This window comes from Scatophagus argus, chromosome 11, assembly GCF_020382885.2.
Source record: "Scatophagus argus isolate fScaArg1 chromosome 11, fScaArg1.pri, whole genome shotgun sequence".
Lineage (NCBI taxonomy): Eukaryota > Metazoa > Chordata > Actinopteri > Scatophagidae > Scatophagus > Scatophagus argus.
Window position 1 is genome coordinate 1,414,923 of NC_058503.1, and position 17,267 is coordinate 1,432,189.

Sequence of the window (17,267 nt, forward strand, 5' to 3'; positions counted from 1 at the left end):
TTCTCATGATCGGATTCACCTGTGTATGTAGGTCAAGGGTCAATGAGCTTACCAAACAAACTTTGTTTTCCAATAATTAGTGCTAAAGGTACTCAAATCAATAAAACAACAAGGGTGCCCAAATTTATGCACCTGCCTAATGTTGTTTAAGTAATTGTTGCACGCTTTCTGTTAATCCTATAAACTTCATTTCACTTCTGAAATATCACTGTGTTTGTCTGCTATATGATATATTTAACTGAAATTGCTGATCCGAACAACCAATGATTTATAAAGGAAAATCCTGAAAATGATCAGGGGTGCCCAAACTTTTTCATACCACTGTATAACCACAACCACCTGAAACTTTTGCATGTGAAAAATGACAGCTGCCTGTTCTATTTTTTTGAAGGTCTTTTGTGGATGATTTTTGTGTTCCTCTCTTGAACCAGGTTTCTGGCTCTTGGCCTCCCTGAATTCCCATGATACAACCAAAGGAATGCGCGTAAAGTTTCAGGATGTTGAGTGCTATCGTGACTTCCAGTATGAATACAATGACTATGAAGATCCAGCAGCAAACAAACAATTTACTGTGTGGAAGCCTCTAAGCTTGGATGAAGTCAAAAAGAAAGAACCGAAGCCTAATGATGTAGAGGAAAAAAAACCAGAAATAGATCTTTACACAGACATGTTTGCAGAAAAATTGGGTCTCAGGTCTCTGAACAACCAGTCTAGTAGCTCAGATGTGGACCTGCTGGACCTGTCTTTCCTCGACTACGATGCTATTGATGTGCCTGACGGAGGTACAAATATAACAAATATTAGTCTTAATTTCACAGAGACAAAGAACAAAAAGGAGATTTCTATTCCAAAGCCAAACGGACTAAATGAAGAATTATTCCCAAATTGGAAAGAGGTGGATGGACTAAACCTTACAGCAGTTAATCTGCTAACACAAAACATCAAAGTCAACTCAGCACATATGAAGAACAATGGTCTGTCATCAACTACTGACAATTCTAGAGTGTATAAAACAGAGAACAGAACTGATTTTTATAGCCCAAACATAAAAAAGAATAATAGTTTCACTACAAATAGCAGGGCTTTTGAAGATGTCTCAAATCATGATAATGTAGCAGTGTCTGACACAAAGAACACAACAGTTCATAATGCTACAGCATTATCAGTGGCTGGAAATCTGTCTATAGAGATTACTAATTTTAAAGAAACATCACAAGGAATTGATCCATTGTTGACTGGTGATACTCAGACTTCCATGAACATGACCTTGACAGAGGACACAGAGGAAAGACTCACCAGAGGGGATGTGTTCTCTTACTCTGTGCCTCTATCCAGTCTCCACAGTACACCAGAGGGCAGTGTCGCTTCTCTGTCGCATAGTACAAAAAAGGAAGATGAGAATAACACAGCAACTAGCCATGTTAATGATACAGCAGATGGAATGAACTGTTCATTGTCTATTCCAGATGCTAATGTAGGATTGGGTGACATCAGCTGCATAGACAGATGCAATCTGACCATCTCAGACAACAAAACCAGTGACTCTTTGATCACCACAGCAGAGCCAGAGAATGGACCTCAGATGAATACCTCTAAAACTGTCACTATTCCAGCCAATGCTAGTCTTGAAAATGTAACTAATACTTTGCTTGAAACCGGACCCACAGCGAATATATCAATAATCAGTTCATCTGAGGAGATTAGCTCGGAGAGTAGAGAGAATGTCACAGCTCCTCCCTTCGCTGAAACTGTCTCCAGAGAAACGATGATTTCACATAACCTGTCCCTCTCCAGCAATGCAGTAACAAAGAGCAATTCTGAGGAGCTGAGTGCATCAGACAGTGAAGAAGTATTTATCTACCTTAAAGAAAACAATACAAATTTGATTAAAACCACCTCTGTCAAAATACAGGGGCATAACTGGACTTATGAGGAAACTCACAAAATAGTTCCTATGGATATTCCTGATTACATGATGAAATATTTTGGGAAAGAGACACCTAAAACAACGGCAACCCCAAAAAAGGTCAGGAAGGTGAACCGCCGACAAAGACCCCAGACGGGTCAAGGCATGAAAACAAGGAAGAGGAAAGAATACAAGCCTCAGCCCAGGACTGGCTTACCACTGTCTCCTCGTGGATTCAGTCCAGGCCTGACCCCACGTGGATCACGACCCCATGTACCACAACCTGTTGCTGATGAGGAGGCGCTCATTAACAAGCCTGTGGTTATTGGTGTGCCACGGCCCGATTTCAGTGACTACGAGCTGTATGTTCCAGGGGATGAACCATATCATCTAGAACTGGATGAGCAAAATGTAAAAGCAGATGAGTATGAGTATGTGAGCTACAAAGACCCCTACAGCAGTCACGAAGACATCAAGACTCTCACCCTGGATGAGACCACTAAATACTACTTAAAATTTGGAGGCCCAAATGCCAGAACTTATTTCATTGCTGCAGAGGAGGTTGAGTGGGACTATGCTGGCTATGGACAGAGGTAAGCTCTGTGATAACAGTAGGAAAGGCTCATATGACATTTGGAAAGACATGCTTAGCTGAAATATGGTGCTGTTATCTCACAGGAGGCAAGAAAAGTCATATCAAAACAGCAGGGAAACAAAGTTCACCAAGGTGGTTTTTCGAAGTTACCTGGACAGTGGCTTCAGCACACCAGAAATCCGTGGAGAGACAGACGAGCATCTAGGCATCCTGGGACCAGTCATCAAGGCAGAGGTTGGACAAAGCATCATGGTAAGACTGTCACTGTAAGCTGTAAAATCTTAAAAGGATAGGGTTTGAGGGTCCAAAGTTACTGTATAACCTGCAGCGGATGGCCATCGGCACACCTCCAGTTTAGAGAAGTAGCAGGAGTGTGATAGGAGGCTAAGTAATGCACTACAACTGAATATCAGTTTAAGTATATTGAGAGTATTTTCACAGTCCTAAGGTAACAAAGTTTGTCTACCAGCATCTCTAAAGCTCATGAGTTTACTTGTTGAACCTCATTTGTTTAATCCATATAAAAACCCAAAGTGTAAAAACAACACTTTTTGGTTTCTTAGCGTTTTATTGTGGAACTTCTTCTTGGTTGGGCACAGTAACTTCCTGCAGAGGGGTTAACCATTTACCTTGTTTACAGTCAAAAGAGAAAGCTAAAGAAAGTTGTATTGACCTTTTCAACTCTCAACAAGAAAAGTAATGAGTGTTTTTTACAAAATGTTTAATTTTTTTTAAAGTCATGACTACCCCCCCCCCCCCCCCCCCCCCCCCCTCCCCCTCCATATGCATCCATTTGTCTTGTAGGTTGTCTTCAGGAACAACGCCAACCGTCCATACTCCATACACCCAAATGGGGTTTCCTATACCAAGCAGACTGAAGGTCTATCTTACGAGGATGGATCTAAGTACTGGTATAAATATGACAATGAGGTTCAACCTGGTACTACCTTCACATATATCTGGAAGGTCCATTCTATGGTTGGGCCAACAAAAGATGAGTCTCACTGTCGGACCTGGGCCTACTATTCAGGAGTTAATCCTGTGAGTAATTTGAACTAGAAAATTTATATTAAATTTAAATGTATGTATACTTACAGTGTATCCCATTGATATATATCTATATATATAGATATATATATATATCTATATATATATATATAAAATACATAATAAAATACAATAATATATATAGAGAGATGCTTTAAATTAAGAAATTTAAAAATCAGTAATAAACCTAGGTTATGTTTTGTCTCTCAGGAAAGGGATATGCACTCTGGCTTGATTGGGCCTTTGCTGGTATGTCGAGAAGGCACATTGGACAGAGAGTTACCAAACACAATGGAGTTCACACTGCTTTTCATGACCTTTGATGAGTCACAGAGCTGGTACTATGAGAAGAACCATGAGATCATACAGAGGAAAAACCGAAGGAGGGTTCTAGACCCCAACTTTAAGGAGAACCTCAAATTCCATTGTAATATATTATGTACCTTCCACTAATCTGGTTTAAAAATTTTCTCCACCCAAAATCTTTTGAACAGGATTACCAAGAATTATTGCTTATTTTGATAAATGACATTAATCCAGTGGTAACAAAACAGCATATCATTGTGTCAAAATATGTTACTCCAAGTTGAAATAATTTTTCCGCATGCACAAGACTTATCAGGTGGAGAACAGAACAAAGTTGCATGACTGTACATGATTTTAAAGAATATCTTTTTGTCTGATGCTTCCCAAGCTATCAATGGCATTATATACAACTTGAAGGGCCTCAGGATGTACACCAACCAGCTTGTGTGCTGGCACCTGATAAACCTGGGTTCTCCCAGAGACTTTCAGAGTGTCCACTTTCATGGACAGACGTTCCTCCATAAGAAGACCACCAGCTTCAGACAGGCGGTCTACACACTCCTGCCTGGTGAGCAACATAATATTTGTATGTTAAGGGAATTCATATTAATATCTTTTACTGATATTTTCCTTTCAAGTTTAAATCTACTGGCAGACAATATGTTTAAGCTTAATTACTGTACCAAACTATCTTTGCAGGGAACTTTGCTACTCTGGAGATGTATCCATCCAAACCTGGCCTGTGGCAGCTCGAGACAGAAATTGGTTTCAACCAACAGAATGGCATGCAGACCCTCTTTCTGGTTCTAGATAATGGTACAAACAAAAAACATTCTACAGCATGTATAGTATGATTCTCTGACTACTATGACATACTGTTATGTTGTGTTTTAATATTGAAATATTTCTTGTATTTCTCCTTCAAGACTGCTACCGTCCTCTGGGCCTACAATCAGGCAGTGTAAAAAACGATCAGATGACGGCAATCAACACTAGAGGTAGCCATGCCTTCTCTTGTTTGCACCCATTTATTTGTGCTATGAATATTAAACTGTAGTCTTACTACTACAATGATTTATGAATTTTTTTTGATAATATTTGATAAGTGTTGCCGTAAAGCTTTATAAGTGATCAAGTTACTCTAAGACAATATATAAAACAATATTTCTGTCTTTGAAGGATACTGGGCGCCCCATCTTGCCAGACTGAACAATCAGGGCAAATACAATGCATGGAGCACAGAGCAGAACTCCAGCTGGATTCAGGTATGTGTTGTAGGTCTAAGTATGCTTTGTGTCTGAAATTTGCATATATACTCATTTGTTTTCTCTGTGAATACAATCTGGTACCTGTGAACTTCCCCCTGTCCAGGTGGATTTCCAGAGACCAGTTGTGATCAGCCAGGTGGCCACCCAGGGAGCAAGGCAGCTGTTCCATTCCCAGTATGTGATCAAGTACTCTATCTCCTACAGCACTGATCGACGGAAGTGGATTTTCTATAAGGGCGACAGCAGAGAACTCAGGAAGGTGGGGGAAGTGTGATCCCACCTTTACCAATGCGAACAGCCACAAACCGAGAAAGAAGTGTGTGAAAACCTCTATATTTATTTCTATATGTGTCTCTGTTTCCTACCAGGTATTCACTGGTAACCAGGATGCCTATGAGACAAAAACAAATACCTTTTTTCCTCCTGTGGTTGGGCGCTTTATCAGGCTCCATCCTATCAACTGGTACAATAAGGCCACAGTCCGCATGGAGTTTTACGGCTGTGAGCTTGATGGTAAGATGATATTGTATGCATGGGTGAATGTGGATAAGCCCAAAGTTTTCAAACTAGTACTTACTATTCATGTATTCTTATATGGGGCACATACATTTCTTTCTTTTTCTTAATAATACTTAAAAAAAAATGCAAAATCCTTTCTTGCATACTAGTCTATAGTTTCTTGAGGCAGAGTACCAAAATGGGTCAAATGGTTCAATGTACAAAATCTTGAGTTAGTACATTGTTCGCAAGTACCTTACCTTACCTTACAAATACCTTCTCCAACTGACACCAACATTCATCTGTGCACACAGTATATGCTTCAGTACTGTTATAGAGTTAGGGCTCCTGTAAATGTGACAGTTCTAACTTCCTGTCTCAGGCTGCTCAGTGCCTTTGGGGATGGAGAGTGGACTGATAGAAGATCATCGCATCACCGCCAGCTCCAGAGCTTCCAGCTGGTACTGGGGCCCTTGGAAACCCTCCCTTGCACGCCTCAACAAACAAGGCACAGTCAATGCATGGCAGGCTCAGGTACAGATCCTAATACATTACATTCTACATTGCACCTTATATTCTACTGTATTTATTATATTTGTCCCTCTTGCACTGTGTGTGTCCTCTGCTCCACAGCATAGTGACATGAACCAGTGGCTTCAGGTGGAGCTGCCCCAAATTAAAAAGATCACAGGTATCATAACACAAGGAGCCAAGTCTCTGGGGAAAGAGATGTATGTCATCTCCTACACGCTGCAGTACAGCAACAACGGGATAACCTGGAACCAGTACACAGATGATGAGGACATCCCTTCCAAGGTGAGCTGTGCAAATCACATGGAAATTGTATTTAACCAGTTAACTAATTAAGCAGTTCACTGTTCACAGTTTTCTTTGACAATATCCAAGTAGTGATGATTCTAAACAATTTCTGTCTCATCAAATCCAGACTTTTTTGGGAAATGCCAATAACAATGACCATGTGAAGAACTACATCTACCCTCCTATATTTTCCCGCTTCATCCGAATCATCCCCAGAAGCTGGATGGGCTCCATCACCATGAGAATAGAACTACTGGGCTGTGACTTTGAGTGATACACCTTGACACACATGCATATACATGCACAAACGCATATACACACACACACATACATTCACATCTACATTGAAATACACACACTTAAATGCCCAAACATATGCACATCCACTTCTACATGTATGGTCATGTATGGAGAATGCTACATACATGAATACATTAAATCACATTTTTTGCTTGCAGGGAAAAGCAATCACTTTTCTTACATATGAATGACATACAGCCTGTGATACTCAACCACTACATAAATTAGAGCTCCTGACACGGTGAAACTGTAGTTTCTTTCTAGGCAGATTGCAAAAATGCAAAAAAGTTATACAGCCTTTTAGAAATGAATATGAACGTATATAAAAAGTGTTTTCTTTTACAAATATATGCCCAGTTAAATTTAGTTTAAAAACTTGGTTAGAGTAAGTGCAATGTGAGTAACTGTAACCCTTTTGCCAAGAGTTTTGTGTTTGTGAAATATTAGTGGCATTTTTAAGCTGATATATAGCATTTTCTTCATTGTAAATTAATAAAAATGAATGTAAATATGTAAGTAGAGGTGACATAATTTATTTTCAGTAAACATGATTACCATTCTTGTTTATCGGTGTCCAGCTTAGTGATGTATGAGAACATAAGTGAATGGATTCTGTTTACAAAGTCTTGGTATCCCAAGTATGAGTATGTGAGCACTGATATCTTCTCATGGTGTCTTGAACGTGTCACTTTTAGCACCTCTACTGAGATCAGGCCCCGTCATTAAGCAACACCTCAGTGCCTCTAGAATCAACACTCACGTGCAGCTGCAAACACATGCCATGTTTATCCATTTGCTGATAATGTTAAACCGGGCACTGGAGGTGTGAAAATCTCAGCATGGCTGTCCTGCATGCTCCTGATCCGTGAAGACAAATTCACTCACAGACAGCTTTAAAGGACAACTGGCTGTCCCATGCCTATCCCTATGGGAATACCAATGAGAGCCAGCTGTAATACTATGCAATTTGACTGTGAAAATAATCATGTTATACTTCATTGTTTGGAAATTCTGTTGTTGTAGAGATCGGTAGAAGTTTAGTGTCTGTCTGTTCATGTACATGTTCAACAGGAGATTATTTGGTTGAAGTTCTTAGAAAAATTAAATCCACCTAGTTGCTCACTGAGAATCACAATCATGGAAAACAAAACTTTTGCTTCATTTCTGAGAAACAAGTGACGTAGAGCTGGTTTAGGATACAGGCGACGACAAGCTGATAAACTCAATTTTCAAAACCCGAGATGCAGTTGTGATAGTACACCATGAGATGTCACTCCAACTTCACCTATGTTGAGGATCAGGCCTGGCCAAAATATTTTCATGTCAATGTGGTGAGTCTGATAAACCTGCATCTGGTAAGATCGCTGAGGATCATACACAGACTGTCGAATACAGTGCAGCTCTTATACCCCGAGCTTCTAAACTGTGACATATAGGTTAAACTTTTTAACAAATGCACTTTCTAAAATATATCAGCTCACTAGCAAAAATCAAATGGACTTGAATATTCAGAGATTTAAAGATTAGATAAAACTAAAAGGATAAAACCTCACAATTTAAAGCTAACAACCTCTTGAGTCCCACTGGAATGACACTGGAGTAAAAGTCAATGTAATTGGTGTTAAAAAAAAACACTCCTTCACAGGTAAAATCCTACAGTCAAAACATTACTTGAGTAAAAAAGAGAGAAGCAAAATATGCTCATGAAGGTAATAAAGGTAAAGAGACTCTGAATGAAGGCATAAAATGACTTCTGTAATTGTTGTAGCATTACTATATCCACTTGCTACTGGTGCTTTAACATGTAAACATAATTGCAATGTTTTATCTGGCCAAGGTGAAGCTTATTTTACTCATTTTTTTACATACTGGTAATTAAATCGATAACAATATGTTCATTAGATGCTTTGCATGTAAAATAATTTCTTATACCAGTAATCATCATTATTAGATTTTGTAGTGGATTAAAAAGTAAAGTGTTTGCTTCTCATATGAAGTGAAGTAGAGGTAGAAATGTTGTACAAGCATGGTAAGCAAAGTACAAGTATCTTAGAATTCTAGTGATGACCAGCACTTTACTAAGTCACTGTGCTTTACATACACCATGTGGAATGTATGACTATGTTGGTCGTGGGTTTCATACACTTTCTGTAAAGATGGGCAATCTTAGGACAAATGCGGGTCTTTTCAAATGCGGGTTTGTGGACTAAATTGTGTTAGGGGTACTTGACGTTTTGAGAACCACTGCTCTAAATGATCGGAGTGGCTGTTAATCACAGTTTGGCCTTGTTCTGTCATAATCTGCCTGACTTAAAATAAACACTGGCCGGCTGTTATAAATATCTCTGTATTACACCTCTGCCGGACAAGCGATACATAAGTTGTTTACAAACATAATTTCATGAGGAAGACGTAAGGGGAGTGTAAGTTCAACCGGGAAAGTTTTATTGGTGATTGCACACACACACACACACACACACACACACGCCCTCCCTCCCTCCTCCCCGCTCTCTGCTTCGCTCGACACCGCCCACCCTGAACAGGGCCCATTAAAAAACGGCAGTCCTCGGGTTGGAGGGTTAGTTCAAGACTTCCAGGAGTGTTGCACACAGGGTGACAGCGTGGAACTTTACACTGAGGGACACTCAGGCTGTACTTCTCAGGACGGCACCGGATAATTTCTCGCCTGATAACTGGAATAATGAAGTCTCCAAAATTGAAACCTCAAGGTAATAAATTTGAATTTGTAATAACAACATGACTTTTTACCCATTTGTTGCCACTGTAGGTTCATAATTTCTTTAGGATGTTGGTTATTTTATTCCAATATAAAATATTGTGGGGCGTTTATTATTACGCTGGTAGCCTACAGGATACAGATTTTTCATGCTGGAATGCCTTTCACATAATTTTCTAGGCATATATTAATATTGGCATAATATAAGGCTCCATTACCACAGTCAAATTATTTACTGGTAGGTTTGATAAGCCTGAAAAGGGCTCTTGTGCATGTGTTTAAAGTTATTTTCACTGATTTTCTGACACAGCGAAGTTCGTCAATGAGCAGGATCTGAGCGACGTGTTGTGCGAGTTCGACGCGGTAATCGAAGACTTTACGTCGCCGGTAGAGAAACGACGCTTCAGGTACGACGAACACCTGAAGACTATGAAGAGGAGGAGCAGCGCCAGCGTCAGCGACAGCGGCATCAGCGACACAGAGAGTAAGTTACTGGCACTTGGTAATGAAATGAAATGATGACTATAATACCGGTATATGTTCTATGGAATAGATGCATTTAGGCGTCTTAAATCAGCCAAGCTTCCAGACAGCATCCTAAAATTGTGCATTAACAAGTCTACCATTAGTGCCCTATGACACCCGAGACTCCAGTATGGAGATTGGGCACTGTTTCACATAATTTTAACTTGTTCTATACATCTGTCACTTATGACTGATGGTGTGAAGGAGTTCTGTCCACTTTTCCACAAAATAAAGTTCCAAGAAATTAAAGTCGCTTCATTAACACTGCTTCTCTACTGGAGCCAGTGTTTCTCCCCCTCCTCGTCCACCGCACTGTAAAACCTTTGCGTGCGGTATCTTATCATGCACCATCGTGAGGGCAACTGGGGAGCCTGGCAAACTGTTGCACATGCATCTATGCAATGCTCTCACGCACCATTAGACATGGACACAGAGAGAAAGAGAGAGAGAAAACCTTTATCACAGACAAGATATGTTGGCATCAGATTAGGATTATGCTCATATATTGCTATTACATAAAGTTTGTCAAAAGTCCACTTCCCCAGCTGCAGAACTGACCTTAGGTAAAGATAGTTACCAAAACTCATGTGAGTCTGTTGAGACTTCCAAGGGAAGATGTGACAAGATCACTGTGGTCTTCAGTTTTCTGGAAAAGACCATGGAACCTTTTATCAGTGGAGCCAGGCTGTCCAGTTAACTGCACCAGACCACCTTCCACTCACATGCAAGATGAACACCAGAGAAGTGCTTTCCTCTGTGTAAGACCCGTGTGAATAAAATATAATTGCAAACTGATTTCTTTCTTTGGGACAGCAATTTGGTAAAATAACTGGAGTTCCAGAGGTTTTGTGACAGTATCATCAATGCTCACTGTCTACTAATCCAGCTAGAATTTATGTAATTACTATATCACCACAAATGATTTTAAGAAATACCAGTGATAAAGGCAGGGGGAAGGTGTTCCAACATGCGGCTGTGGTGCTAATTAGCTTGTTGGTTTGCTTGAGGGATCAGATTCCTGCATGAGTTCTGTCCTCTCCATGGCAGTCTAATGAAGAGGGACCTGTCCCACACAGGGATGACCTATTGTGTTGTAGCTTGATGGATGGATGGACTGTTGAACATGCAGAGAAATGACAAAAACTGCACAGAGATCTTAGAGGTCCACTCAAGAGCGTGCGTGTTTGAGCGAAGAAGTAAATATAAAAGCAGAAATAATAACTGAAATCAGAGAGTTTTATGTCCAAGTCAAATGCTGATGTTAAAGCCACAGCTCTGCGAGTGTGGTCGCGCCTCGGTGTGCCTCCCCGCTGTGAGTGGCGTCTCCTCTCTCATGCTGTGTGTTCAGCACTGAGTGGTGGGAGTGGCACAGCTCAGAGAGGGGGTAAAAAATGAAGTGGTCTACATCTGAGGCGTCGTTAAGGTCCACTGAAATTCAGCACAGATGAGTGAGGTAGACAAGGACTGCTTTAGGTGCTGCCTGATTTTCTTTTTGTCACACATACTTACTTAAGGCTCACGTAGCTATGATCAGAAGGTCAGATCAGTCAGATTGAGGTGAAATGAAATTGGTGCATGTAAATAACATTGGGATTGCACTCCTGGTACTGGTCTATTAGAAAATTGACGTCTACAGACAGAGAACACAGAGACATAAGTTTGATATACTAATGCTATAATGCTGAAACGTAGTGAACTGTGTTCACAAGGCAGGCTAGCTCGGATAGTCAGTTGACTTAAAGGCTCCTCCATATGATCAGTAGTAAAGGAGAGAGCTGTTGTGCCCAACTCAGCGAAGCACTACCTTCAGTGTGTTGCACTGCTCCAATCTGCCACTGAGCATTGCGCTCTAAGTGACCTCAATTGTTGCTGACCTTGTGTGTAACCAGTGTGATAAGAGCCATGTGTGACATAGCCAGAACAGAGAAATGCCGCCACAATCAGCGAAACTCAGTGAAACATGACATACATATACCTAATGATGTTTACCTCTGCAACTCTCTGCGCCCTACCTGAAGGTTAGCGAGGAGAAAATTTCTTATCATGTGAAGGTAACTTGACTCTTAGCAAGGTAAAATTATGAACTGGCTAATTACTGAAATAAATCTTTGCCAACATTACAGTAGTACAATAAATGAAGAAAACATAGATTAGACAGTGTAACATCATGAAATACATAGAGAGAATCAAGTTATTGTGCCACACACAGCAAAGTTTTCAGAGATAATTTTCCAGCGTTAAGAAAAAGTTTTAAGTTGACACTGTTGAAAGTTGATTTAACTGTTGTGTGAGAGAGTTGGTATCACTGGGCAGTGTTTAGGACTCACCTCCTGCAGAGTTATGAAACCATGCCTCTCCTAACACATCGTCATGGTTTTTATCTCTAGTGTTGGGTTAATTTTTAACTTAATTAATTTAAACTTAAACTTGAATAAAATTATTTAATCACTGCATCTGAGTTGTATTAGTAACACTTTAGTTAGTGTTAAATTAACTCTGGAAAGTGTTAGAACTGACTCTCTCAGAAATGACTTAACACTGCAAAATTTGCTGTGCATGAGCCTTATAACAATAATATTGCAATTGTCATATCATATCATATCATCAATGACTTTTTGCTGTCGTCAATGGCAGAAACATAGCAGAGACTATGAGCGGAATGAGAAGACAGCAGAAATTAACCCATCATTTAAAATAAAATTTCAAATTAAAGGTCTTATAAGATAAATGTCTCTCTCAACGAAATCCAGTTCTAAGTCTCTGTTTTCCATATGTTACCAGGCAAACAAACAGTGTGTGTTTGTTTTGGGGTGGCTTGAAATATGATGTGGCAGAATCAAAATGGCCATCATATAATTTATGTAACTGTCCAGACTTTGGGTGGTACAGGGAACATAGAAAACAGCAGCCCCAAACTTTGAAGATGTTCAGTGCAGCAGAGCATTTACATATGGAAGTGTAGAGAAGATGTGATTACAGCGATATACCTCTGTGTTCGTGTACACCAGCACAGGTATGCGTTTGACAGGCCATAGAGGAAGGGTATCATTAGAGGAGAATGCAGTGATTACACGCTGGAGATGCTCCACTGACACAGATCAGAGTGTGTCGTGTGTAGTGCACAGGAAAGTAACTCAGCATGTTGTCTTCTCTCTTTATAACAGGTGCAGAGTCACTTAACAGAAACAGCTTCAGCTTCAGTGATGAGAGGCTGAACTCCCCCACTGTGCTCTCCCCTACCATCAGCTCGCCTCCTCTCACGTCACCGAAACGTAAGCTGTGCTCCTCATGCTTTAACATGCTCACATTGTAATGAGGTATGGCTCAAAGTGACATGTACAAAGTATAAATTCAGTGGACCCTAAGAAAATATCAATACACTTGAATATCATGATATTGTGTTTTGTGATACTGTATAGATTTAAAAACTCACTGTAGAGATTTAAATTAAAAGTTTGCATAGAATGATTTGTGGAGGTTACTGTTGCAATATTTTATTTTCTTAATTGGTTTACTTACTCCAGCAAGTGCCTTTTGACTGATATGAACCACTATTCTGACTGCATAAAAATTTAACTTTTTTTCACTCAGAGTTTAAGCATATTGTGGCAAATAAGACTGAAGATGATGCTACTTGTCGTGTTAAAATGTGTGATTAAAGATGATCGTACTATTCTTAGCTCAAAGTCTGAATGTCTTCCTTTCCCTTGCAGCCAAACTTGGTGACACTAAAGAACTGGAGGACTTCATCGCCGACCTTGACAAGACATTGAAGAGTAAGTGCTAATGCAACCTAGCTGTCAGAACCCCTGATGATTTTGCCTGTGTGCTGGCATTTGTTACCCATGCCAGCTATGCTAACAACCACTAATAAAGTGACACAGAAATCACTACCCTTCGTTTCTATGAAACAAGGATGTGCCAGGACTATGAAGGAGTTGGGGGTGTTATGTGAACCACAAGGCCTCTGGGGTTACACTGGAGAGAAAGGCAGTGTATACCTCTTACCACCATACCACCCATCGCTCAAACTTGAAGAAAACCATCCATTTACATGCATTCTGTAAACTCTGGGTATTCTATTTTGTCCCATCCATTTCTCCTCTCATACCTTTTTCATTTATTGTACAGCAAAGATACAGAACTCAATAGGGTGTCGTTTAGTAGCTCGCAGAACATCAAGGCTAATCTGCCCTGAACTTGTACTTTACTACGGGGCTTGTGAGTGTTGGAACTTGCATCAGAATATAAAGAATGTGTGCTGGTACAAACCTGAAATTCCAAATGTAAACGTCAGGAATGGAATGAGACTTTCCATTTCCATGTTTTTTTTCCTTCCACCATCCTGTGTCTCAGCCACTGAATATCAGTCTTTCAGAGCTTACAGGCACCCTCTTTAAAGCTGGACGTTCAGTCAGCCAGCCCTCCCTTAGCCCTGGAGAATGGCATTTATTAGGGCCACCAGTGTTTACGATGACCATCCTGTAAAACCGAACACTGGTCACTCTGAGAATAGAGCTGGCAGCCAAGGAGCCAGCAAGTCCTGTTCTAATTAGGTCTGTCTGTCTGTCTGTCTCTGTCTGTTCTTAGGCATGTGACAAGAAGGCTCAAAATCATCTTGGAGTGAAGCCATGAGGGAGGGAGGGAGTGGATGTCTGGACCCCCTCTGAGCAGCTAACAAAAACCAAGAACCAAAAACCACCCAACAGGATATAGCACAGAAACGTCCAAGTGGCTCCATCATGGCATCAGGTCCAGCCAGCACTCTCCTAAATTAACCCAGCACTGCCCCGCCAATTCTTGGCCACCTGGCTATTGGTCTGTAAGGACTGTGAGAAGGCTCAAAATGAGCCTAGTATGTGGACAATACTTCAGCAGCCATGAGGTAATGGACCTCATGAAGACATGGAATATATGCTGCAAAAACAAATCACACACACCAGGTTACACTCCCTCATCCAAAACTCGAGCAGGAAGAGTATTTAAAAAAATAGCTTTTTATAATAGAAATATATTTGTAATTTTATAGAGCTCCTTATTGTCTTTTTGTGAAATATATTTTTGTATCTTATGTAAATAATTGTTTCAAATTATATTTGTCTTGGTATTAACAGAACAGTTTTGACACTTGTTGACTGGAATGAAGTTGGTTACATGTTAAATGGGAACTGAAAACTCAAATCAATCTGAAAAAAACTGGAAATCAATATGTGTATTTAATATTATCTGCCAATGTTAATATTAAAGTATGGAATATTTTTCTTTTATTAACATATGCCTCTTCTCTTCATTTTGGACTTCTGCTTGTCTGGACTTCTGTCAGATTGTTCAAATAAACCCGAGCTGAATTTCATGTGCCATTCTGTCCAGATTTCTATACTTTTTTCTTTTTTTTGCATAGAAAAAGTCATCTGCCTATTTAAAGTTAATTGGACCAGTAACACACATCTTTGAATAACTGAATTGTTACCACCTCAGCGTTTCATGCAGTCCACCAACACCACTTCCCTGGTATGTCCTTCTTCCTGTATGTTTAAACAACCTGCCAATCTCCCGATGAATTTCTAGCTTCTTTCTTTCCCCCTATTTCTTCTATAATTGTATAGAATATAATATATAATTGTATATAATATAATAGGGCTACATACACTAGGCAAGAGGCAGGGTGCACCCTGTACAGGTCGCCAGTTCATCAGGTGGCTGGCACATAGAGACAACCATTCACACTCACAGACTCTGGAGCTGCCAGTTAACCTAACTGTCTCTGCATGTCTTTGAACTGGGGGAGGACTGAACCCCTGCAGACATGCTGACAACATGCAATTTCCTCCATTATAGGCATTATATATCTATTTTCTGCACTGCGTTGTAGTCCACCAAAGAGAAAGACCCACCAAAATAAACCACATAGAACAGTGTAGGAAGAGATGTTACAGCTACATCCTCCCAAAAAAGTTAACTCAACCTTGCAACAACACGCTGTTGCTCTTCAAAACAGGAGTAGGTATTAAACATCTTGTAGTTTCTGTGCTCATTAGCTAACCACTCAACAAAGCAGGGGCTTATGTAACTTCTTTAGCAACAGGGTCTATTTCCAGAGGTGGAGAGAGACAGGAGGGTGTGACCCCTTCCTGGGCCAGCAGCAGGTGTGGCTGAAAAAATCCAATGTCAGTCGGAGGCAGCCGTCTCTCTGCTGACCACCAGGGGTCAAAGACCACAGATGGATGGATACGCTTCCATATTGGTGCCATAGTGGCAGTGTAGCAAGTGCAGAAAGATTACAGACCACTATAAAATTCTATTCTGTTTCATGTACTTAAAGGAATACTCCAACAATTTCGTATTATATTTTTTATTCAAGTTGACTGAAAAAAGATCACAATCTATGCAAAGAGGCCAAGATATCTTGACTTTTAGCACCTAGTATGATTTAAAAAAAGGCTTTGTTTTTTTTTTTCTTTCATTCATTCAAACGCAGCTTTTTGGACTTCATGCTACATTATATAAGTCTTTAAGTGAGTTGTCTCTGTGCAGTTGTTATGAACACTGTTATTAGTTATCAAAAACAAATGGGTTTGCTGTGGTAAACATTCCACAACACATTTCATATTCAGATTACATGTATAACACTCTTATGAAGAGGTGAAAGAGACCACTGTTCGAGACCACTTCAGACAATCAGTGGTAACAAAAAGCAAATACTTTTAATAAGACATTGGGATAATTTTTAGCTCGTGGTGACAAACCCAGGAAAGCCAGATCACGATTATTTTTTTCACCATTTTTTTGGTGTCTAAAGCTAACCAGACCATAACGGCCAGCACTGTCACAACATAAAATTAAAAAAATGAACATCAAGAAATGTGAGGTTTCAACATATCCATGATTTGCAGAAACATATATTGCCAACATTTATATTGGCAATGTGTTTCATGTCATGTGTAATGTCTGTGGAGTACCTTTGTTCATCTTCAATGTGGCTCTATGTCCACACTTGGCCACAAACTGAGTGTAATGGAAAACATTCTTTCCTTGAGCCAGTTACTGGTTGCATCTGTACTAATTTGTGCTGCGGCCTTTGATTTTATTTCCTATGAAGTCTCATGTTTTGAAATGTTTAAATGAGAGCTCAGACTCTCCACAAGCTGAGAGTCTCTCACAGCTTCTGTTCGCAGTCTGTGGAACCAGCCAGCATATTGTCAGTGCATACCAGACTGCGTTAATCTGATGGCAGGAAGCTGGCATAGAGAGACTCCATGTTGTTTC

The 17,267-nt window shown here is 40.1% G+C and overlaps 2 protein-coding genes across 2 annotated transcripts in view; both read left to right on the forward strand.

Moving 5' to 3' along the window:
- Window positions 1-7,304, forward strand: part of f5 (coagulation factor V) — an 18,345-nt gene extending 11,041 nt beyond the window's left edge. Inside the window, exons 13-25 of the mRNA XM_046404924.1 lie at window positions 432-2,499; window positions 2,585-2,753; window positions 3,306-3,542; window positions 3,759-3,975; window positions 4,243-4,422; window positions 4,554-4,670; window positions 4,781-4,852; window positions 5,034-5,119; window positions 5,226-5,381; window positions 5,491-5,635; window positions 6,003-6,154; window positions 6,254-6,436; window positions 6,567-7,304. Coding sequence (XP_046260880.1) covers window positions 432-2,499; window positions 2,585-2,753; window positions 3,306-3,542; window positions 3,759-3,975; window positions 4,243-4,422; window positions 4,554-4,670; window positions 4,781-4,852; window positions 5,034-5,119; window positions 5,226-5,381; window positions 5,491-5,635; window positions 6,003-6,154; window positions 6,254-6,436; window positions 6,567-6,713 — 3,929 coding nt within the window. The 3' untranslated portion in view covers window positions 6,714-7,304. The remainder of the gene's footprint in view (window positions 1-431; window positions 2,500-2,584; window positions 2,754-3,305; window positions 3,543-3,758; window positions 3,976-4,242; window positions 4,423-4,553; window positions 4,671-4,780; window positions 4,853-5,033; window positions 5,120-5,225; window positions 5,382-5,490; window positions 5,636-6,002; window positions 6,155-6,253; window positions 6,437-6,566) is intronic.
- A 1,992-nt stretch (window positions 7,305-9,296) lies between these two features.
- On the forward strand, window positions 9,297-15,272 carry rgcc (regulator of cell cycle). Its single transcript, XM_046404932.1, has 5 exons — window positions 9,297-9,468; window positions 9,787-9,960; window positions 13,166-13,273; window positions 13,715-13,777; window positions 14,592-15,272. The coding sequence occupies exons 1-5, from the start codon at window positions 9,441-9,443 to the stop codon at window positions 14,597-14,599; spliced, it is 381 nt and encodes a 126-aa protein (XP_046260888.1). The 5' UTR covers window positions 9,297-9,440; the 3' UTR covers window positions 14,600-15,272.
- Window positions 15,273-17,267: the final 1,995 nt, after the last annotated feature.